This window comes from Ranitomeya variabilis, chromosome 7 (assembly GCF_051348905.1).
Source record: "Ranitomeya variabilis isolate aRanVar5 chromosome 7, aRanVar5.hap1, whole genome shotgun sequence".
In the NCBI taxonomy this organism is placed as follows: Eukaryota; Metazoa; Chordata; class Amphibia; order Anura; family Dendrobatidae; genus Ranitomeya; species Ranitomeya variabilis.
Genome location: NC_135238.1, coordinates 218389223 through 218414226, shown reverse-complemented (window position 1 = coordinate 218414226; position 25004 = coordinate 218389223). Strand labels below are relative to the sequence as shown.

The 25004-nt window shown below is 41.4% G+C and overlaps 1 protein-coding gene across 1 annotated transcript in view; it reads left to right on the top strand.

Annotated features, from left to right (window-relative positions):
* KCNJ3 (potassium inwardly rectifying channel subfamily J member 3) overlaps positions 1 to 23640 on the top strand; it is a 250449-nt gene extending 226809 nt beyond the window's left edge. Inside the window, exon 3 of the mRNA XM_077272934.1 lies at positions 22476 to 23640. Coding sequence (XP_077129049.1) covers positions 22476 to 23059 — 584 coding nt within the window. The 3' untranslated portion in view covers positions 23060 to 23640. The remainder of the gene's footprint in view (positions 1 to 22475) is intronic.
* The last annotated feature ends 1364 nt before the right edge of the window (positions 23641 to 25004 follow it).

Below are 25004 nucleotides of genomic sequence, written 5' to 3'. Positions count from 1 at the left end.
CAGGTCCCCAGTTCTGCCAGTCGGTGGAGTCTCACTGGTCACATATGGACGTCTTAGTAGTTGTAGATCTGTGATATCTTAATACTGCCGAACCCCTTTTAATAGTAAATTATTAAGTTCTTTGTATACAGGAATCTCATGGGCTCCCTCTAGTGGTGGTTGTAGGCAGACAGGAATGTAGCATTTATTCCTGTGTCTTTGCAGGGGATTCTGATATTTTTTTTAGCATGTTCTCATTAGGGATGGGTGGACAGGTGGAAGTTTCAGTTCTGTGACCTGACCCAAACTTTTCAGAAAGTTTGTTTCGGGTACCAGAACAGTACCCAATCCTCCACCAGAACCCCAACCCCATTGAAAATATGGCTACCTGTACTGGTATGTAAAAAATCTGTCACGATCCAATTTTGGATTTGTGGCAGATCTGGTTTGCCTCAGTTTAAGACCTTTTTTCCTTTCTGGTCATCTGGGGTTAATATAGTTTTTCCCCCTCTGGTGGCCGCTGGCGTTATTGCATTGCTGCTGGGTCAGCTGATGTTTGTGGTGACCACTCCTTCCAACCTTTAAGAGGTCACCTGGTTCATCAGCTGACTGTCGGTGTTAGTTCATTCTTCAGCGACCAAGCTGGGAGTAGGAGCTTGCTGGAAACTGTTGTTCTACTGCTGTGTCCAGTGAATCTGGTGTTTCTTCCTGCTGTACTGTGTCCTGCAGCATTAAGCTAAGTGTGGTTTTCTTTGGCCTTTTCTGTATACCCTGTTAACTGTTGTATTTATACACTGGTGCAGTCCACCTCCCTTGGGGGGGGAGAGGGGGCCACTGATAGGGCCTGCACAGGAGACAGGGATACGCTGGCGGCTCAGTCCTCCTAACCATCATAGGTACCCCTGAGATAAGGGAAAGCCAGGGCCCCATTTTAGTGGTAGGGACAGGTGCGGGTCCCAGTACGCCGTCCTGCCCCTTTATTGCCAGTAACGGCTTGACATTAACACCGACCGTCACATTTTTTCTGGTGAGCCATGGCCCAAATGCAGGCCTTTGCCCAATTACTGCAGACTCTCACCGATGAGTGTAAGGTGCTGCGTGGTGAGGTGGCGCAGCAGCTGCAGCAATTGTTGGGGTTTTGGGCCTCGGCTCAGGTACAGGCTCAACCAGAACCCAAGATATCACTCCCAGATAGGTTCTCTGGAGGGAGAGATAAATTTTTGGTTTTTAAGGAGGCCTGCACGTTATACTTCAGGCTCCGCCCTCGTTCATCAGGGAGTGAGGAACAACGGGTGGGAATCATAGTTTCCCTTCTTAAAGGTGATCCCCAATCCTGGGCCTTCTCCCTGCCAACCGGTTCTCCATCTCTACGGTCAGTGGACGAGTTTTTTGCAGCTCTGGCGCTGGTATATGGTGACCCGGACGGCGTCTCCTTGGTGGAATCCCGACTCCGCAAGATCAAGCAGGGGGGTCGGCCGGCGGAGGACTACTGTTCAGAGTTCAGGAGGTGGGCCACTGACACACAGTGGAATGACCCGGCCCTTAGGAGTCATTTTGTGCAGGGTCTGTCCCCTAGGTTGCAAGATACTCTGGTACAGTACGCCACCCCCAAGTCATTGGAGGCCGCCATATCCCTTGGCATCCGGGTGGATAGACGTTTGAGGGAGAGGCATACACCAAATGTGCCCCCGGTAGTCCTTGCTAGGGAGGAGGACACACCTGACCAGGTGGACGAACCCATGCAGGTGGGAGGAGTTGCTTCCCAAACAGGGTTGTCTGGGGTTCGCCGTGGTGTGGGGGCATGTTTTTACTGTGGGCAGACTGGTCATTTTATCAATGTCTGCCCAGCTCGCGCCAAGAAACCTGTCCCATTTAAAAAGCCGCGTCCCCCTGGTTGTGTGGAAGGAAGCGACCAGGGAGTGTATATTTCCTCCATTTTCTCATCTCAGTGTACCTTACCTGCTGAGGTGGTTGTAGGTGGGGTAACTGACAATTTTCTGGTGCTTGTGGACAGTGGAGCAGGAGTCAATTTGGTGGATGCTCATTTTGTCCAGACCCATGGCCTGATGAGTAGGTAGCTAGCTAGACCCCTAAGCGTTCAGGCCATCAACTCTGTCCTGCTCAGCCAGGGGAGCATTACCCAAGTCATAGACAATATACATCTGCGTATAGGGGCTTGTCATGAAGAGTCCCTGTCATGCTACGTCTTGGAGAGCATACCAACTCCCATGGTCTTAGGTCTCCCTTGGTTGAGAAAACACAACCCGGTCATAGACTGGCGGTCCAGAGAAGTAGTCAGCTGGGGTCAGTCGTGTAAGGACTGCTGCCCGGGAGCTACGATCTCTGCCGTCCTTCTACAACCTACCCCTTCTTCTCCAGTGGGGGCAGTAGAGGTGCTTGAAGGGAGTAGGGGCAGGACTCTACCCTCACTACATTCTAACCCGATATTTCAAAGACCTCTTAGGAGGAGGGGTCAGAGGAGGGTGGGGGTTCCCTCGGTGCATTGTGGGGGTGTGAGTTTGAAGACACAGGGGGACGCCTCTGTTGTCACTTCTGTAAAGAGTTCATCATCTTGTGGCAGATGCATGTGTAAAAATAAACGTTCAGGTCCGGACCTGTGTGTGAGTGATTATGTATGGGTGTCCACCAAAAAGATCAGGTGGAAGTGTGGATCTGGAATCTGGAGTTCGAGGGTAATCAGGCCATATCGGGTGTCAGCCATTGTTGGTCCGAAGACTTACCAGGTGGAGTTACCCTCTGTAATGCCCATATACAACTCATTCCACAGGTCGGCGCTCTGGAGATTTGTGCCGCCTACGTTGTCATCTGCATCGTGCTGTGTCCACCATAACCCTGAGGGTCAGGTGACTGAGGAGGTGAACTCTGGTGAATCGAGACGTTCTCACTGTAGGTTGTTTACTGGTGAGGTCCAGTGTTCAGGGTCCAGAGGCCCCTCATTGAAAGGGGGGTACTGTCACGATCCAATTTTGGATTTGTGGCCGATCTGGTTTGCCTCAGTTTAAGACCTTTTTTCCTTTCTGGTCATCTGGGGTTAATATAGTTTTTTTCCCCCTCTGGTGGCCGCTGGTGTTATTGCATTGCTGCTGGGTCAGCTGATGTTTGTGGTGACCCCTCCCTCCATCCTTTAAGAGGTCACCTGGTTCATCAGCAGACTGTCGGTGTTAGTTCATTCTTCAGCGACCAAGCTGGGAGTAGGAGCTTGCTGGGGACTGTTGTTCTACTGCTGTGTCCAGTGAATCTGGTGTTTCTTCCTGCTGTGCTGTGTCCTGCAGCATTAAGCTAAGTGTGGTTTTCCTTTACCTCTTCTGTATACCCTGTTAACTGTTGTATTTATACCCTGGTGCAGTCCACCTCCCTTGGGGGGGAGAGGGGGCCACTGATAGGGCCTGCACAGGAGACAGGGATACGCTGGCGGCTCAGGCCTCCTAACCATCATAGGTACCCCTGAGGTAAGGGAAAGCCAGGGCCCCATTTTAGTGGTAGGGACAGGTGTGAGTCCCAGTACGCCGTCCTGCCCCTTTGTTGCCAGTAACGGCGTGACAAAATCTCTCTCTCTCTCTATCTCTCTCCCACCATGGATTTACCCAAACATTGTACCGGACTTTGGCGTTGAGTCACTGTCCGGTTCGAACACATTTCGCCCTTCTCTAGTTCTCACCCTTGTTAACGTGTCTCATCCAGTATATTAAGAAATGAATCAGCATGGAATGTTTAACTAACGTAGAATAAGTATGCATCCCGTTATTATATTGTGCTACACTGATGGACATAGAAAAGGGCCCCTGTGCAGGATCTGTCCTCCAATAGCTTAATACGCCCCATTGTATCCTGGCCTGCTGCCTTCCCCCGCTATCCCGGATTAGCTTAGATTACTGTGCAGGAGGTATCTCTTCAGTGTTAGGTAGGCACGGACTGTGCCGCCGCTGGAGAAAGGCTTCAGTTATTGCAGATTATGTAACGCACTGTTCTTCAACCATGACAAAAGCTCGTCGTCTTTATTGAACTGCAAAGTGCACTGTACCTCGCGAGATGCCGAGCCGCGGCGATCCATTTATTATTCTGCAAAGTGACGCACGTCTCTGCCATAAAGTGACTGGTAGCGGGCGAGGCAGCCGAGTGCCAGGGAATATTAATCAGCTCTGCCTTGTTTTTCACAAATCCACTAATCAAAAACACATCTCACCGGCCATCAGCACACAATCTTCCTTTATAAAATGTAATTGAAAGGAACAATGTTAAATATTAATATCAAGAAGTGAAATGGAAGATGGGACTCTCTTTTCCGAGCTGCTAATCACCAGCATCAAGTCACCGGGCGGAAATTACCATTGATTTACAAGATGTTCTGTAACAGGAAACTACTTATAGTTATATGGAATGCATACTATTTATCTATATGTTATCTATCTATAATAATAATCTTCAGTTTTATATAGCGCTGAGGCTACGTTCACATTTGCGTTGTGCGCCGCAGCGTCGGCGACGCAACGCACAACGCAAATGTAAATGCATGCACAACGCAGCGTTTTGTGACGCATGCATCCATTTTTGCATGGTTTTGGGCGCAGAAAAAACTGCAACTTGCTGCGTCCTCTGGGCCCTGACGCATGCACCACAGTGACACATGCGTCACAAAACGCAAGTGCAACGCATGTCCATGCGCCCCCATGTTAAATATAGGGGTGCATTACGCATGCGGCAACGCTGCGGCGCCCGACGCTGCAGCGCCGAACGCTAATGTGAACGTAGCCTTACATATTCCGCAGCGCTTTACAGTTTACACACATTATCATCGCTGTCCCCGATGGGGCTCACAATATCTATCTATCTATCTATCTATCTATCTATCTATCTATCTGTCTATTATCTATCTATCTATCTATCATTTATCCCATTCTAATACCTATCATTCTGTCTACAGGACTTATCTATTTTTCATTATATAATGTATCAGTAATAAATCTTACACTAAATATTATATCATAACATTTGTACATAAAGTTGAATCTTTCATCTTACTTTTCCCTAGCCAATTTATAGAAGGTAGACAAAAGACTAGCAATGATGAGCGAATAGATTCGATGTGCATCAAACTGTGTTGCCAGACTTTGCAATTTCGACAAGTTGCTACTCGATTTCTGCAAATCATCCAAAATTCCTGCCACTATTTACCACAATGTGGGAGATTGCATCAGACAGGGAAAGCTCCCATGACCTCGGGAGTGACTGGCCGGGCGTCTCAATCATGCCTTGCAGCAATCACATCCCATAGTTCTAGTACATGACATAGTATACCAGAGCCTATCATTGCCTGTGTAAAAGCCAAGGCAGGGAGTGCAGCGACAACCATTTGGGGGTAAATCTGTTTAGTGAAGGAACGTCACATCTCACAGCTTAGCAATAGAGATAATGAAAAAACAACCCCCTGAATATGCTGTATGGATAGTGTGTGTGTGTGTTTGAAGATCACATTTTTCCTTAACTACAAGTGAAAAAGTACAAAATGGCATAAACCTCTATTGTAAAGCGATTTCAGTAGAAGCGGACTGCTGGGGATAATTATATGGATGTCGAATCTGGATCTGATTAAAATGGATAATATATTTCCCTGCCAAACTCATTAGTGAAACATTGAAAATATGATATTTGAGGATGTAGTGAAATATTGTCATATAATTTGAGCCTGGAAAATTACACTTAAAGGAGGGGGGTCCTTCATTTTCCATTTAATTTATAATACACAATTGAAATAGATTTATTAAAATGATCATTTTTTTGCCCAGTGTAAAAAAAAAATGGTTGCTAATTTAGAGTTGACAACTTCTATGGGCACAACACTGACGGTCATTAGGTCCCTGGTGGTCACCACCTATTGTCTTTGACCTGTGTACTAGGCATTTAAGAAATAACCGAAATGTTAAAATTATTCACAAAAAAAGCCACTTCCAGATTTATTTTAGTGGAAAATGATCTTTAATAATACCAAATTGCTGATGAATATTCAGTTACTTAAAATGTAATTTATTTTAGCTATGAAAATTTAGCTTAAAGCGAGGTTGGGCAATTTTTTTGGCGCTCGGAGTGTAGAAATACATCTGCCATTAGATGTCTGCCAGTGTATTGTTGCCAAAGCAATGTGCATTGGAGAGCATTAAATATGCTTTCTGTACTGTAGTGGGGATTTGGTAATATTTCTTCTTTTCTTGCTCCTATTTGCTTCTTTTTATAAATCTGCTACTATAGATGAAGATCTATTCTCACTTACGGTATATATATTTTTATGCTGAAGCGTTTAATTATGTTGTGGTTACATAGAAATATACAGATTAAGTGGGAAAAGAAGGAATTTGTAACTTTCAATGCAGAAAAATAAAGCGATAATATATATATCGAATTCCAGTCAACACTGACAATAAGGGGCTGCAGCGCTCAGTCCCCTTCTTCTTGTCCAATGCAAAGGGCCCTACCTGCCACGCTCCTGTGCAGAGTATTGCCACTGGCCACATTGCCTGGTCAAGGGCCGCTGTGTAGGGGTAAAAAGTGAAGACAACACAAGTGCTACGAGTGGGGTCTCCACAGGTCTGATCCCTATTGATCCCTATTCATAAAATGAAGGCATAATCATAACATACCATTACATAAAGAGATGGGAAAACTCTCTGCAACTCTATGCATGACTTGGACCACCAGGGATGCTATAATTAAATCTTTCATTGCCCTAGATCTCCAGGAATAATCAGAGTAATCCCATCACTAGTGCCCTGGCTCTATACTGATGGTACCATTAAAGGGTTCTTGCCAAATTTTAAAGTTATCCCCTATTCATTGGATAACAGATCCCCATCAATTCTGAGACCTACGATCTGCAGGTTCCTTTCTGAATGGAGTGAAGGTCCACCACCGCTCCATTCATATTTTTCATCGGACCTCCGGAGATAGCCTAATTGCTGTACTCAGCTGTCTCCAGCAATCTCAAAGTGAATTCATGGAGCCAAGATGAAACATGTTCAAACTCTGTTTAGTTTAGAAGAAGCTCTGCAGAATCCCATTTTTTGGATCACTGGGGGTCCCATTGATCACATCCCCACTGATCAGTAAATTATGCCAGCTTCTATGGATAAGTTTAAAACTTGGCAAACACTTGTAACTCCTTTCCTGTCCTAGACCACCAAGCAATTCCAGTAAAAAGGTATAGGAGTTCTCACACTACTAAATAGTGATGAGCGAGTATGCTCGTTACTCGAGATTTCCGAGCATGCTCGGGTGTTCTCCGAGTATTTTGGGCGTGCTTGGAGATTTAGTTTGTGTTGCTGCAGCTGCATAATTTACAAGCCTGAATACATGTGGGGATTGTCTGTTTATTAGGGAATCCCCACATGTATTCAGGTTGTCTAGCAGCTGCAAATCATGCAGCTGCGGTGAAACAAACTAAATCTCCAAGCCCGACGAAATCCTCTGAGAACACCCAAGCATGCTCAGAAATCTCGAGTAGCGAGAATACTCGCTCATCACTACTATTAAACCAATCAATCTTAATGAGACCCTATCAGCAGGATTTAGCACTATAACGTAAAGGTATGTCCATAATGGCGCTAGTACACTGATTAAATTGATACCTTTGCTGAAGGAATCCGATCAGTGGTTCTTTTTTTATCATGGTTTTAAGTTTTCTTCTGATGATGTCTTTTGTACATCGGGGCGGACCTGGCATGGTTGGGTCTTCTTCTTCTGCCTAACTCCTGTGTTTTTATAGGTCACTGATTTTTCAATGACCTGCCTCCATTTGGAAATTTCACGCCGTTGAGAAGTAACAGTTCTTCTTTAAGATTAACTTTTCTGGTAATGGAAAACCCCTTTAAGAATAAATGTCCTTTTTTCACAGTTATTTACTTTAAGGAGACCCCAACCTGTTTTTGAACTGGGGTCTTAAGTTTTTTTTTATATAAAGCATGTTTATTCTTTTATTCTCAGCCTCTCGTTGGGTCTTCGAAATAAATTCCATTTTCCTGAACATTTTTCAAAGTGCCCCTGACTCCCGGCAAGTGGAGTGTAGTAATACTTATGTAACATCTTCAGCTCCAGAGATGAGTTTCTACCAGCGTGAGCAGAGAATAATATTTTCTTTATCTATCCCAGCAGACATGTCTAAAGAGCCAAACGTTTTACATTGTGTGGAACAGAGAGTCCGTGTCAAATAGTGCCGCCTGTGATCCGGTCCACAGCCCACTATAACATTCATGCTATTAGCTCCAGCCAGGTACTGTAGGAATTCAAGCGGGGGGCTACATTTGTGTACGGAGGCAGCACAGATCACAGGCAAAGGAGCATGGCGGCGTATCCATCCTCTAACCTTCAGGAGCAGCCGGAATGGATCATTTATTAGAAACAAAGTGATTTTTTAAAGTAAAATTTTTCTGTTTTGAATTCTTGGTTTAGATTTACCCAAATATTATCTGGGATTAGGAACTGGGGCACTAGAGAGTGGACTTACCAAGGATAACTAAAATGTGATTCGGGAAGCATAAGTTTGACTTTAGCATTGTATCTAACCAAAAATTATAGCAAATAAGTGACATAAGCTAGGTCACTGACAAAACCCCGAGGGACCGTGGGCTGGAAATTAAAGAGTAAGTAAACTTTTTTCATTTAATTATCCCCCTGACTTTTCACAGTTAAAAATTGTTGAAATATACATCATTATCTTACTTTCTGCGGTGATCAACACCCACTTCATGCTCTTTTAGAAGCAGCTGTTAACTGCTGCTTGGCAAATATTTGTCTATAATATTCAAACAGTCTGTGTATGGGTCTTACCCTGTCTGAGTCTCTTTGCTCCCAATTCCCATATTCAGACAGGGGAATTCCTGTATACAAACTGTTTGAATATAGAGCATAGATTCCTGCTGAGCAGCAATTTAAAGCAGCTTCTAAAGGAGCTGTTTGGAAAAGAATGAAAGCAAAATAAAGTAATGAAGGATATTACATAATTAATTTGACAACTTTGCATTGTCTGCTGCATAAGTCTCCAACACACATGTCTTTCTTGGTGGGGGGATTCAGAAATAGAGCTAGTGTGTCAAATTGAATATTGGCCTCAATTAAAAAGCCTATATTCAAACAATCTGTGTACGGGACTTACTCTGTCTGAGCCTCTTTGTTATTGATACCATTTCTGAGTAATTACCATAGTTTTCATTGCATGTTTATTTGGGGAGGTGTGGTGATGACCAAAACATTTCAAATTTGTTTTTTTTTTTTACTGTGATATAACGTTTAGGTTAATTAATTTTATATTTTTATAGTACAGACTTTTGCAGACTCGGCAATTCTGAAAAAAAAATATTTAATTTATTTTTGAATTAGAAAGAGATGGTGTGATTTTTTAAAATTCTTTCAATATTTATAAAAATATTTGTTAATTAATATTTTATTTTTAGTCCCCCTAGTTGGACATCAAATTGGTGATCTGTACTGTTCTATGTGAGTGCAGCCTATGTTAGCAGTATGCCAAGCTATGGGATTTATATGATTTGAGGTAAAATGAATAGAAGTAAACTGTGAAAAGACTCCTAGGAGAGACAGTAAGAGTCCTATTTACCCTGCCCTCCAAGGAGAGACAGTAAGAGTCCTATTTACCCTGCGCTCCTAGGAGTGACAGTAAGAGTCCTATTTACCCTGCCCTCCTAGGAAAGACAGTAAGAGTTCTATTAGTCTGCCCTCCTAGGAGAGATAGTAAGAGTCCTATTAGTCTGCCCTCCTAGGAGAGATAGTAAGAGTCCTATTTACCCTGCCCTCCTAGGAGAGACAGTAAGAGTCCTATTTACCCTGCCCTCCTAGGAGAGACAGTAAGAGTCATATTACCCTGCCCTCCTAGGAGAGACGGTAAGAGTCCTATTTACCTTGCCCTCCTAGGAGAGACAGTAAGAGTCATATTACCCTGCCCTCCTAGGAGAGACGGTAAGAGTCCTATTTACCTTGCCCTCCTTGGAGAGACAGCGAGTCCTATTTACTCTGCCCTCCTAGGAGAGACGATAAGAGTCCTATTTACCCTGCCCTCCTAGGAGAGACAGTAAGAGTCATATTACCCTGCCCTCCTAGGAGAGACGGTAAGAGTCCTATTTACCTTGCCCTCCTAGGAGAGACAGTAAGAGTCATATTACCCTGCCCTCCTAGGAGAGACGGTAAGAGTCCTATTTACCTTGCCCTCCTAGGAGAGACAGCGAGTCCTATTTACTCTGCCCTCCTAGGAGAGTCAGTAAGAGTCCTATTTACCCTGCCCTCCTAGGAGAGACAGTAAAAGTCCTATTTACCCTGCCCTCCTAGGAGAGACGGTAAGAGTCCTATTTACCCTGCCCTCCTAGGAGAGACAGTAAGAGTCCTATTTACCCTGCCCTCCTTGGAGAGACAGCGAGTCCTATTTACTCTGCCCTCCTAGGAGAGATGGTAAGAGTCCTATTTACCTTGCCCTCCTAGGAGAGACGGTAAGAGTCCTATTTACCCTGCCCTCCTAGGAGAGACGGTAAGAGTCCTATTTACCCTGCCCTCCTAGGAGAGTCAGTAAGAGTCCTATTTACCCCGCCCTCCTAGGAGAGACAGTAAAAGTCCTATTTACCCTGCCCTCCTAGGAGAGATGGTAAGAGTCCTATTTACCTTGCCCTCCTAGGAGAGACGGTAAGAGTCCTATTTACCCTGCCCTCCTAGGAGAGACAGTAAGAGTCCTATTTAACCTGCCCTCCTTGGAGAGACAGCGAGTCCTATTTACCCTGCCCTCCTAGGAGAGACGGTAAGAGTCCTATTTACCCTGCTCTCCTAGGAGAGACAGTAAGAGTTCTATTACCCTGCCCTCCTAGGAGAGACAGTAAGAGTCATATTACCCTGCCCTCCTAGGAGAGACGGTAAGAGTCCTATTTACCTTGCCCTCCTTGGAGAGACAGCGAGTCCTATTTACTCTGCCCTCCTAGGAGAGACGGTAAGAGTCCTATTTACCTTGCCCTCCTAGGAGAGACGGTAGGAGTCCTATTTACCTTGCCCTCCTTGGAGAGACAGCGAGTCCTATTTACTCTGCCCTCCTAGGAGAGACAGTAAGAGTCCTATTTACCCTGCCCTCCTAGGAGAGATAGTAAGAGTCCTATTTACCCTGCCCTCCTAGGAGAGACAGTAAGAGTCCTATTTACCCTGCCCTCCTAGGAGAGACAGTAAGAGTCCTATTTACCCTGCCCTCCTAGGAGAGATAGTAAGAGTCCTATTTACCCTGCCCTCCTAGGAGAGACAGTAAGAGTCCTATTTACCCTGCCCTCCTAGGAGAGATGGTAAGAGTCCTATTTACCCTGCCCTCCTAGGAGAGATGGTAAGAGTCCTATTTACCCTGCCCTCCTAGGAGAGACGGTAAGAGTCCTATTTACCTTGCCCTCCTTGGAGAGACAGCGAGTCCTATTTACTCTGCCCTCCTAGGAGAGACGGTAAGAGTCCTATTTACCTTGCCCTCCTAGGAGAGACGGTAAGAGTCCTATTTACCTTGCCCTCCTAGGAGAGACGGTAAGAGTCCTATTTACCCTGCCCTCCTAGGAGAGACAGTAAGAGTCCTATTTACCCTGCCCTCCTAGGAGAGACAGTAAGAGTCCTATTTACCCTGCCCTCCTAGGAGAGATAGTAAGAGTCCTATTTACCCTGCCCTCCTAGGAGAGACAGTAAGAGTCCTATTTACCCTGCCCTCCTAGGAGAGATGGTAAGAGTCCTATTTACCCTGCCCTCCTAGGAGAGATGGTAAGAGTCCTATTTACCCTGCCCTCCTAGGAGAGACGGTAAGAGTCCTATTTACCTTGCCCTCCTTGGAGAGACAGCGAGTCCTATTTACTCTGCCCTCCTAGGAGAGACGGTAAGAGTCCTATTTACCTTGCCCTCCTAGGAGAGACGGTAAGAGTCCTATTTACCTTGCCCTCCTAGGAGAGACGGTAAGAGTCCTATTTACCCTGCCCTCCTAGGAGAGTCAGTAAGAGTCCTATTTACCCCGCCCTCCTAGGAGAGACAGTAAAAGTCCTATTTACCCTGCCCTCCTAGGAGAGATGGTAAGAGTCCTATTTACCTTGCCCTCCTAGGAGAGACGGTAAGAGTCCTATTTACCCTGCCCTCCTAGGAGAGACAGTAAGAGTCCTATTTAACCTGCCCTCCTTGGAGAGACAGCGAGTCCTATTTACCCTGCCCTCCTAGGAGAGACGGTAAGAGTCCTATTTACCCTGCTCTCCTAGGAGAGACAGTAAGAGTTCTATTACCCTGCCCTCCTAGGAGAGACAGTAAGAGTCATATTACCCTGCCCTCCTAGGAGAGACGGTAAGAGTCCTATTTACCTTGCCCTCCTTGGAGAGACAGCGAGTCCTATTTACTCTGCCCTCCTAGGAGAGACGGTAAGAGTCCTATTTACCTTGCCCTCCTAGGAGAGACGGTAGGAGTCCTATTTACCTTGCCCTCCTTGGAGAGACAGCGAGTCCTATTTACTCTGCCCTCCTAGGAGAGACAGTAAGAGTCCTATTTACCCTGCCCTCCTAGGAGAGATAGTAAGAGTCCTATTTACCCTGCCCTCCTAGGAGAGACAGTAAGAGTCCTATTTACCCTGCCCTCCTAGGAGAGACAGTAAGAGTCCTATTTACCCTGCCCTCCTAGGAGAGATAGTAAGAGTCCTATTTACCCTGCCCTCCTAGGAGAGACAGTAAGAGTCCTATTTACCCTGCCCTCCTAGGAGAGATGGTAAGAGTCCTATTTACCCTGCCCTCCTAGGAGAGATGGTAAGAGTCCTATTTACCCTGCCCTCCTAGGAGAGACGGTAAGAGTCCTATTTACCTTGCCCTCCTTGGAGAGACAGCGAGTCCTATTTACTCTGCCCTCCTAGGAGAGACGGTAAGAGTCCTATTTACCTTGCCCTCCTAGGAGAGACGGTAAGAGTCCTATTTACCTTGCCCTCCTAGGAGAGACGGTAAGAGTCCTATTTACCCTGCCCTCCTAGGAGAGACAGTAAGAGTCCTATTTACCCTGCCCTCCTAGGAAAGATGGTAAGAGTCCTATTTATCTTGCCCTCCTGAGAGAGACATTAAGAGTCTGATTTACCCTGCCCACACTGGCTGATTAACAGTTTTCCTGTGCCTTAGTGCACACAGACAAAGATGTCAGCCATTCTGTGTGGGCGGAGTCATCAGGACTCTTAGTGTCTTTCTTAAGAGTCCTGCCATCATTTACTCTCCTTTTTACTCTGGTTTTAAATCATATGACCCTAAATATATCACCGAGCTCAGCATTTCTCTCTCTCTATCATGTTCTACTATCAAACAATCCTAAGACAGGATTACTTTAAGCACTTTTTTCTTATTTATGAGGGAAATTCTCATTAAATTCCCCCTCCTTGGAAAACACTAAGCTTATCCATAAGATCTCAGTGCAAACTCCCAAGTGTCTGGCTCATTTCTGAAGAAACAAGTTGTTTAGATGTTAATTTTAATAGTTACACATCCCTTTGGCAGAGAAAGCCAAGCAGGCACGGCACAGAGGCAGTAGTCCAGAGGAAATAAATTGCAGACATGGCAATGTTACAGCACCGTCTCCATGATACCGTGGGCCTGTACTCTGCATTACAAAACTGTGTCATATGCACAAAGTATAAATGAAGATTGCATCACTTGTTCTTTTCCAGCTATTTAACATTTTTCTTTGCTGATCTCTAGTGTCTGGGGTTACTATGGAGTTCAGGTTGCTATGGTTATTTCAGACTTTGCCGTGCTTCGGGCAGCTATCAATTTTGACCTCGCGGACACTTAATATTTCAGCTGCTCTTCTTTCTTGCCCGTAACGCAAAGGTAGATTTAGAAGAGGAAAAAATATAATTCATAAGGAGCAGGGGAATATTCTAAAGTATGTCTGAAACACCAAGAGGTGGAGCTGCTTATATTTTATCAATAGCATTGAAGCCATGCCAGTAGTGGCTTCCTCGTTAAAATCTTGCCTCGGTTTTGGAAAATGACACCATGCATTCATCTTACCGAGGGCATAGGTCAGATCTCAATAGATACGGCACCCCAGACCGGGAGTTAGTGTTATTCTGAAGAAGAGAAGACACTAATAAAAGATAGACACTGTGCACATACTATGTTAAATTAGGAGGGGGGTATACTCAGATTTCAAACTGATCATTGCCAACTAGCTACAGGTAAAGGCAGAAGTGCCATACCTCAGCAAAAACCCACCCCTATTGCACAAAGCCCATATCGTAAAAAAGTCAATTTAGAAAAAGTGCCAAAGGTTAAGCTTACCCATGTGTGGTTTTCCTGTGCTGGAGGTGTCCGTGAATAGCCCCGACATGCATTTCACGTGCTGAGCTTCCTCGGGGGGCAGCATTATATGCAGACATATAATATACCCTAATTTCTCTTGATTTTTTTTAAATGGTGCATCTTCACTGATTCTGGAACAGTTTTTCTTTTTCTTCTGTGCCCTTCCGTTGCAGAGTTATGCCCCCAGTTATTAAAGGTGAAATTTATTCCTTCAACGAACTGGGCGTGTACCACAGAACTTCTCTGTGGGTGTGGTCATATTTTGATAGGTTAACATCAAAGGAGAAAAAGTAAACACCCACAAAGGTCAATTCTGTGGTATACACCCAGTTGGATAATATGAAATTTTGAAATATTATTATTGGGGGAGAATGGGGGTGACATAACTTTTAAATGGAGGGTCACCGAATAAAAAGAATCAGTGCAGCAGCACCTATTAAAATGAAGCTGTCAGCAAGACTTTGCTTAGTAAACTGCAGGCAGTGTCAGGTTGGCAGTGGTATACTGATTAAAATTATACCTGGGATGGAAAAATCTGTCTTGTGGTTCTTGTGTAATCAGTGTTAAAACTTTTCAGTTAATGAGATGCCTGTGCTCTGGGATGGGACTTTAGGCAGAGTTTTATCTTCCTGCTCTAGGCCAGTGAAACCAAAATAGACCAAAGGAAAGATCTGCCCACAGGCCGCCCTGAAGCACAAACAGTCTGTCTCTCTCTGTCTCTATGATGAGGAACATGATTGTGCCTCGGGGCTGTCTGTGGGCAGGACTTTCCTTGATTTCTTTAGCTTAGAGCAGGAAGATAAAACTCTGCCTACAGTCCCGCTCTGGAGCACGGACATATTATTAGCTGAAAACTTCTAACACTGATTACACGAGAACCACAAGACGGATTACTTCACCCCAGGTATAATTTTAATCAGTGTAACAGCACCAACCTGACAATGCCTGTAATTTGCTTAGCAAAATCATGCTGACAGGTTCGCTTTAAAGGAGTTTGTTTATATTTAAAAAATCAAAAATCCAAAATCCAACAGCAAAATGTCGACTTTAAGGGGAACTTGTCACATTGAATTTTTGAAACGATTTCTGAGGAGCAGGGTGTATATCAGGAAAAGCTGAATAGATTGATAATTAGTTTGTGGAAAAAAAAGATTAAATATAAATTTTCATTATAATTCACGCTTATTCTGATTTTGAGTCCAGGGGTTGGTCCTATCAGTGACCATTAGCTATCTCTGTCTCTGTCCACACTTATACACAGAAGACTGTCAATCACTAATAATACCACCCACTGGACTCATGACTCCTAAATGAGCAGGTGTTAGAGTGCTCTATAGCAAGATTCCCTTACCAAGAATTGGATTTGCCCCCCTGTAGTCTATTACTGTTACCACTATATCAACAGTGTTATAAAAATCAGCACATGTGAGTTTCATCTTTTGGCTGGCAAATTCAATATTATCCATTTACATATCCCAAAGTGTTTTTTTTCTTGTTTTTTTTTATTATTATTATCTTGAAACAGTTGATGGAGCCTAAATTTTTTGATCTTGCGTGGTCTCCACAAACATAGCAACATTTTTATTAGATAAGTAACCAGTTATGTTTGAGATTTTATTTCCATTGATATTAAACCTAGCGCTTTGTGTTACCGCAGTCTTAAACAACAGCGGCAGATGGGAAGCATCAAAAGATAAACTAGGTCAATTATGCTATTGATTATCCATATTTATTTCATCATATCGTGTAACAGATAACAAGTTTATAATGGCTGCAAGGAACTGGTGGGAATACGTTAATCTACAGCAAATATTATGCCTGATTAAGGTCTGATTTTGGAATAAACCCCCTGCGCTTTACACATTTCATCGGTAAACAGTTGTACTTGTCCAGAATAATGATGCTCAATGTAAAAAAAAAATTAGAGTACCGTAATTATTTATTCTCCGTGAAAATTCAAACCAATGGCGGACTTGTATAAGTTGACAGTCACGAGTCACAGCAAGAGGTGGCTAGGGTCTAGAACAAACGAGCTGCCAAATGGTTGATTGTTGTGTATTTCAGATCACTAGACACAGTGTAAACAGCGCAGCATGAAATGTATCAAGCGGCAGAATTTTTTTCGTAATTAAAGGGTTTTTTTTTCCACTTGCATAGTCCATTGTTGTCTCTTAGAACTAAAGATGCCAATGTAACACATGCGTAATTGTCGAGCAAGACGTATACCCCAGTGAGAACGTAGACCCCAAACAGGTTGGAAAAGCCAGAAGGTGTGCAATTATAATAGGTTTTAGAAACAGAGACCTTTATAAACAGATAATTGGAACGTTGTCTCCCGATTCTCTCACAAGGGTGGAAAAAACATATGGTTCGGTGAAAGATTCTGAGCATTTAATTAGTACCGGAGGAGAAATTACTTTTAACACTGGGAAATCAATTATCTTTGGTTTAATAATTGGCCAGAGGTTTATCCCAGTAGGAGAGAGTTTGCAGGACCGATTATATTAGTAAACATTTTATGTTATGTGTTTCTCGAATCATGACTGCGGAAACAAAATGGGGGCATGAACATCTTCCGAATGCTGTACATGAATAGGAATTACATATCTTATTAGGAATGTATGAAATGTTATATGTGATGCAATTTTTTTAAGCTTGTTTCAGGCATCTACTAGTCTATTATTTCACCAAAAACTAGTTGATGCTTGTAAGAACCATCTAGCACAAAACCCATAGAAAAGCATGGTCTTCTTGAGTGCATTCATCACAAGTAGTTAACTTGTAAGTATGCTTTTACAATGAGTTTAGGTGTAGTTTCTAGAATTAAGGAGCACGTTTTGCAGGTCCAAGTTTAAGCATCCATGTCTATACACTGTGGCCGCTGGACCAGCAAAAGTCCATGGCCAGCACTCGAATCCTAAGCATCTCTTTTGGGTATTTGGCCTCAACAGATGTTATGACTTGTGCGGTGCTACACCATTGAATGAATAAGGATTACATTCCAAAACAAGTACGCTAGATTTGCACATTTTTTTTTGCTCATGTACATTGGTGCGACTTTTTAATTCATCAATAAACGCTTCTGAATTTTATTCAACACGCTGGGTTGAGGTCTGGTGACTGTGGCGCCATTTCAGCACCTCTACTTCATTGTCATTGAACCATTTCTCTGCCAATCTCGACATATGCTTCAGGTCATTGTCCTGCTGGAACATTATGTCATCCTTTTCACACCCAAAGTACTCGAGTGTACTCACTCGTCTTGTAGGATACTCACTTGTAGCTCAGCATTGAAACCACCAGAGATCGTGCTCAAGTATCAAACAGCTTTGGCTGTGAAACAACCCTATATCATCAGTCTTGCTCCACTGAACAGGACAGTTCCTTCAATTTCTCAATCTGCTAGCCCCTTTTTCCCTTATTTCTTCCAGACCCATTTGCACCCATCAGAGCCTAGTCTATTCACTTTCATCTCAACACTCCAAATCACCTGTTTTCAATCTTCTGCTTTCCACTTTTTGTACAATTTTCCATAATCGAGCTGACGCTTCTTATGACGCTATTAAACCAAGGCTCCTTCATCTTTTTTGAGCCATCATTCCAGACTTATGTAACGTGCTTGCATGGACGTCTGTAATCTCACTGTTGTGAAGCATACAAGCCATCTTCACTACAGTGTTTGTCACACCAGAACCGATAGATCTTGGGATGAGCCGACTTGTTGTCTCCAATATTTTGCCTGGACTTCCACCTTTTGGCTTTCGAATGAATGGACGGACTTCATTCCATATTTTTCCAACTGTCACTCACATGATGCAGTTTGACATTTTCAGACCAAGATGCTGTTTCTCTTTTCTTGGGAAATCGTCCTCATGGCTGCTCCTTGATTTGAACCAGTGACCTTTCGCTTGGGAGTCAACCCAATAACACACTGAGCTATTGGGAATATGAGAACAGGGTGTATTTTGTAGTATACAGGAAGAAAAATATTTTTCCACCACCAGGAGCAAAACACTAAACAATGCAGTGACATGAGAAGAATCTGCATAATTAATCATATGCTAAATAGTTACAAGTCAAATTTATGTATGAGATCGCCAAGATGATTGTCTATAAAATGATGGTAGTCTCATGATCAAAGCAGTAGTGGATGGTGAGATATGGAGCCTGAAAGTCAAAAGTTCTAAACATTGTTACCCTTTTGCTCGTCACTGTATAATTTTGTTCAGAGGTAAGGCAACATAATTAAAATATATATATTTAGATTTGTACAGCTTTTCTATTTAGACCATTGTCAATTGAGATCAAGTTTTCGGAAAGTATAAGAACCATTTAACCCCCTTTTTATTTTTCTGTCAAGTTGAGCTTTTTTTACTTACCTTGGGTCAGAGCTATGTCACCATTGCTGCCACGATCTCTGTTTGTCTGCAGTGGTGTCATCACTGTGTTCTATGGCTTGTACCATGTTTATTAGCAGAGCCTGATCACAACTGAAGTCTTCGGGCCTGATTCATCAAATATGGCATTTTTTCAAGTTATTTTTCCTTCCCAAAAAACATACCTTTTTTTTCATGTGACATCTATTCTGCTTCAGCATGGGATCAGTTTAAGACATATTAAAAAATAGACAGAAAACATGTTTTCAGTTTTAAATCCATTTTTAATGGATATGTTGGTACTGTAAGTGAATGTTTGGATTAAAGTTTCAATATAGTGAATTCCAAATTGGACCTAAATGGGGCAAGCAAAAAGCATACTTGCCGTATTTGTTAAAGCTGTTCCCAATGGTATAAATATGTGGCTATGCAATGCTTTTTTTTTTTTTTTGCACTTATGAACCCATGAGTCAATGTGTATCACATCATGAGTCCCTTCACATTTATGTAAACTGAAATCTTTATGCGCCTCCGTATACAAATATATACCGTATGTTTTTGTTCTGTATTTTCCACAATGTTTTGTTAGCAATTAAACCGTTTTTAAACATCTTGACGGCAATAAAAGATAATTATGTTAACAGATTGCTGCAAATTGAAGTCTTACACCAAATCATCATGGGATCAATTACAATGACTGAAATATTTGAAAAACTCAGCCTGGGGAATTGTACCGTATAGTCATATAATGTGCCGCTAAAATGCAGACATTCGCCTGGAAGTTACAAAAAAAATCAATGCAATAGATGGGAAAGAAATTCAAGTTTTCCAATGGTTTAGTACGGTAATTCAAAAAGATGAATGAAGTCTCGCCTAGTCACTGGGAGCCAGTAAAAATGGTTAACACTTAGTTGAGGGGAATACTGTAATACTTTGAAATAATGAGTATTGGTAGAGGAGTAGCTTGAAACTTTTCGGCCCTGATGCAAAACCATAAAAAGATCACCAATATTTGAGTGTGATGTGTCAAAGAAGTCTTTGGGTTCCCTTAGGCAACCGGGCTCAAATGTATCTGCACCTACTACCACTATGCCTGAATCTCAGGCAGCTGATCTGGCCAAATATTGTGCTAACAGATATTATTTCACCCCCCAATTTTTTTTCCCCAAACACAAAATTTTTCCTTGATTCTTTCTACAGCTTGGAAGGTCAAATAATAATAATAAATTATACTCAATGGACTCACATCTGTCCTGGAGGTCTTCCACAGGTTTGCTTCCTCCCTCTTACTTCAGTCTTCTCTTCTCCATCTTTAATGATCAGCACCTTTTGGAGCTGACAAGGCCTCAAGTGATGTCATGACATCGAAGGATGATGTACGTCATGACATCTAATGAGTGCTGGTTATGGACGGAGGTGCCAAAGAGCAAAGGAGAGTGAAGATGGAAGAGAAGACTAGACCAAGAGGGAGGAAGCGACCAAATGGAGGACCTGGCGGAGAACTCCAGCACCAGGACAGGTGAGGTGGAAGATAAGGCTACGTTCACATTAGCGTTAAGCTAATGTGTGTCGGGTTTGCGTCGGCGATGCAGCGGCGACGCATGCGTCATGCGCCCCTATACTTAACATGGGGGACGCATGCGGTTTTTTTGTTGCGTTGTGCGACACATGCGTCTTTTTTGCCGCAAGCGTCGGACCAAGAAAACACAACAAGTTGCATTTTTCTTGCGTCCGATTTTCGGCAAAAACCGACGCATGCGTCGCAAAACGCAGCGTTTTTGCGTGCGTTTTGACGCGTTTTTGCGTGCGTTGTGCGTTGCGTCGCCGACGCAACGGCGCACAACGCTAGTGTGAACGTAGCCTAAGTGATACATTTTTTATTTTTTACCCCTTTCTTTTACTTTACTGTTGACTTTGGAAAGACCTCAAAGGTAATAAGCAACTTTTACCAACAAGACGATTTGCATGCATTAAAATACAATTGGGGCAAATCAATTTTCCCAACGTCGATCAAGTCTGGAGAATTGTTTTTTGTTTCATCTTTGTTATATTGTATATAGTCTACTATGTAATATCTTTCTGGAGAAATTTGGGTTTATTGCTAAGATGGTGGAATTTTGACAAAGTAATGAAGGAGAGCCCCTACTGAAGCCAATTGCTCTACAGCCGGATCCGAGGTTTCTAAGTTTTCTAAGTTTCTAAGTAGTAGGTAGGTCAGATGGAAGATATCTGGAGACATGATATTAGATAATGATATGAAGAATTGCCAGAATGTTTCCTATAATTGGGCATGGCAAGAAAGTATGTTCTCGTCCGAGTTTTGGGATCTGTCGGAGGAACGTTATGTATATGCTGTACTTTTTATTTTTCAATATTCCAAAGTATTTCTTTTTAAACACAAAAGAATTCGTCATCTATAGACGATGTTTTTAGCAACCGATGTTTCATTGATGCAACCTGTTCTGTTGAGAGGAAAAAAAAACATGGCATGGTGTGAACAGAGCTTTAGGATGACAGTAAGATGATTTGCAGATGATTGCTTATGTTAATTTGCTCGATTGCCGTATGTTTTAAAGAAACCACATATTGAGGCTGATTAACACATTCGTTACTTTCACTCATCACTCAGCTTCCGGTCTGCATCTTCAAGGCTTTGAGAAAAAGTCTGAAGAAACTCTGAGCGATCGGCAGGAAGATTCGCTATGTAATTCAATTGCGCTCATCTATAGAATCCATTGCAATAATGAACACGCTGGAATTTTTTTTTTATATCTGTAGATTTCTTTTTATGGAGCATGTGAATAGGGCATAACATTAATAAAATTAATATAAAATTCTAACAGAATCTGTCAAGATTTAGAAGCAGAATCTGTGCCTAAATCCTCGGTGTAAATATGATATACCGTATATAACTTATAAGATATGGAGACCTTTAGGTGCATGTTTTTCACTGAAATACAACTATTTTTGGTTAAAAAAAAACTTTTGCAATTGGTTTTCTTTAAAAATATTGCACTTTTTGCCTTCTATAGTTTCTGTGCCTTGTTGTATTTTGCTTCCAGAAAAATGAGTTAAATTAGAATCCATGAGTGAGCACATTCCAACAGGGAGTTTATAACTCTTAAAGAGTAACCTTGGCTTAATTTTTTTCCCCTATAAATCAATAGGGCACATGGAAATAGGAAACTTTGTAATGTATCTTATCAGAGAAATTTGTTTCTTTCTCCTCCTGGATTGATCTTTCATTGTCAATTCATGGATAACACCTGTATTCGGTGAAGACAGATTTTCACATTACTGAGATAGGAGATGACAAAGTTTAAAGTTCTATGGAGAGAGGAGGAGCTAGATACATTCTCCATAGAACTTTATGATCACCAGCTGTCATCTTCTATCTCAGTAATGGGGAAGTCTGTATGTACTAAAGATAGATATTACCCATTAATTGAGAAAAAAGTGGATATATTACAAAGTTTCTTATTTTTGCCTGTAGTATAGATTTATGGGAAAAAAATAATCCGATGGTAACTCTTTAAGTTTTTTGCTAAATGAGTTAGTCTCAAATGTAAATTTATCTAAAAATTAGGCAAATTTTAGTAGAAGGTTATCCAATAGGTTAGCAACAATTGGCATGGACATCTTAGAATTTTTCTTAAATCTCATAACTTCTTTGAATATCCACATTTTCTTCTAAAAATTTATTCAAAGGACCATCAAAGTTGATAATGCAAGGTAACACTTTGAGAATGTTTTTATATTTAACATTTGTCTCCTCTAATTCTAGGAATGACTTGTCAAGCACGGACATCGTACACGGAGGACGAAGTTCTGTGGGGCCATCGTTTTTTTCCTGTGATCTCCCTAGAAGAAGGGTTCTTCAAAGTAGACTACTCACAGTTCCACGCGACATTTGAAGTTCACACTGCACCTTATAGCGTAAAAGAACAGGAGGAAATGCTTCTTATATCTTCACCAATTATAGCACCAGCAGTAAACAACCTGAAAGAAAAAAATAATTCTGTAGACACTTTGGATAGTCTGGACGACGTTAGCACAAAAATGCCCTCAAAACTCCAGAAAATGACTGGCAGAGAGGACCTTCCCAAAAAATTACTCAGAATGAGTTCTACCACTTCTGAAAAAGCTTACAGCATGGGGGACTTGCCGATGAAACTTCAACGAATAAGTTCGGTTCCGGGCAACTCGGAAGAAAAACTGGTCATTAAGACAACAAAGATGATTTCGGATCCGATGAGCCAATCAGTAGCAGATTTACCGCCAAAGCTTCAGAGATTGTCTGGTGGTGGTAGGATGGATGGAAATTTGCCACCAAAATTAAGGAAAATGAATTCCGATCGATTTACATAACGAAAACTTTTTAGGCATTAATTATAACATAGGGTGGAAAAGGCATCCGTAAAATATACAAGGAACCGTACCGGTGCAGCTCGTGTGGAGATACAAAAGCCTGTCTTTCCTATAAGGGAAAACCTGTACTCTGTGGCAGTTTTAATGGCAGTCAGGACTCTATTGTGTATATATAGTGCTTCTTTGATAAGAGACCTAATATGTTTTTATGGTCTTTATAGGACTGAAGTATTAATAATTGGCATGTAGTATCACATCAAGCATGCAATAATAGTGTGCATATTTTGCATATAGTTTTATGGCATGAATATTACTTTATATTGTATAATCTTAAAAAAAAAAGGAGAAAAGGGGCATTATTTTCCCCCCAATATTTTTTAAGACTAGTAATTCTATCATAAGAAAGCTAAACTATAAGGGCAAGTTTTATTTCAGATTATCTATTATTTGGATATAGATTGTAAATACGTTTCCATCCGACTATATTTCCAATCATGTTTTATCTCTCAAAACAGAAATTCTAATTAGAAGGTCGCCGGTTTACTTATTACTTGGGTCATCCTATATATATATATATATATATATATATATATATATATATATATAAATTGGGATCTGTGGCCAGATTTCTCCATTCAAGCTGCATACATTATTAAATAGACCTCTAATACCTGGTGATATTGGTGTACTTACATTGAAAAAAATATATAATTATGGCTCTATAACCCTTTTCACAACTTTATCTACTATTAATATAAACATTTTATGAGTCTAGTTCTTGCTGGACTCAGAAGTGGTGCTCGTCTTAATATAAAGCTTGTACAGCTATTTTCAAAGTAAGTACACCTGCCTCATCTACATCCTTCACTTGTCAACCCCTGATATATTAAAATCTGTCACCGGATTTTCCCATACAAGCTGCATACATTATTAAATAGATGTCTAATAGCTGATGATGTTTTGTGTAGTTACTTTGGAAAATCCATGTCATTACGACTTTTTAAAACTTATTTTTGCCTAGTATTAAAATTATAATTTTATGAGTTAAGATCTTGCTGGACTCAAAAGTACTCATGTTAATATAAGGCTTGTACATCCATTTTCAAAGTAAGTACACCAGCTTTATTGAATTGGTTTACATCAGTTCTATTTAATAATTATGGATTGTTAAAAGAAGTAACATGGCAGTGTGCATTATGCCTAAAACTGTGAAGTGCAGTGATCAAGTATCTATTTTGCAGATCTAAAAAGAAAAAACATCATAAAAAAATAATGCTTCAAGACTTTCTGAACCATTAAAGAAAGTTTATATCCAATTTAATCTGAACTTGTTGTTTTCCATCCAAACTGGTGCAAATAATTCCATTGGAAGCATTTTTTTTTTTAAATTTCGGAATTCAAGATAAAATGAACAAAAAAGATCTGATAAATTAGAATTTCTGTTTTTAATTATGTTCTTTAGTCTTTTCATTTCTAAATGTTTAGTTTCCATTATTGTCCCATAAGAATACAAACAAAAAAATAATACTTTTTTTTGTTTTTGTTTTTTTTAAATGATCTCTCCTTTCAATATACTTTTTGCATAATTGTTTGACTTGACGAGTTATATCTATGATATTTGGGTGCATTTTTAGCCATCTTGTTTTTTCAATTTTTATTCAAATGTTATATATCTATACAGTAAAGCTATAGTAATATATATATATATATATATATATATATATATATATATATATATATATATATATATATATATATATATATATATATATATATATTTTAATTCTGCCCTTACAATTCCTTGGGCTATAAAAGCCATAATTTATGAATTATTGTATTGTAATGATTATTATTATTTTTCTTTTTTTTGCTACTTTCCTTAAAATTCTCAAAAACAGTATCAGTATTTTCATGAGAAATTGTTTTCAACTTTGAATTAGATTTT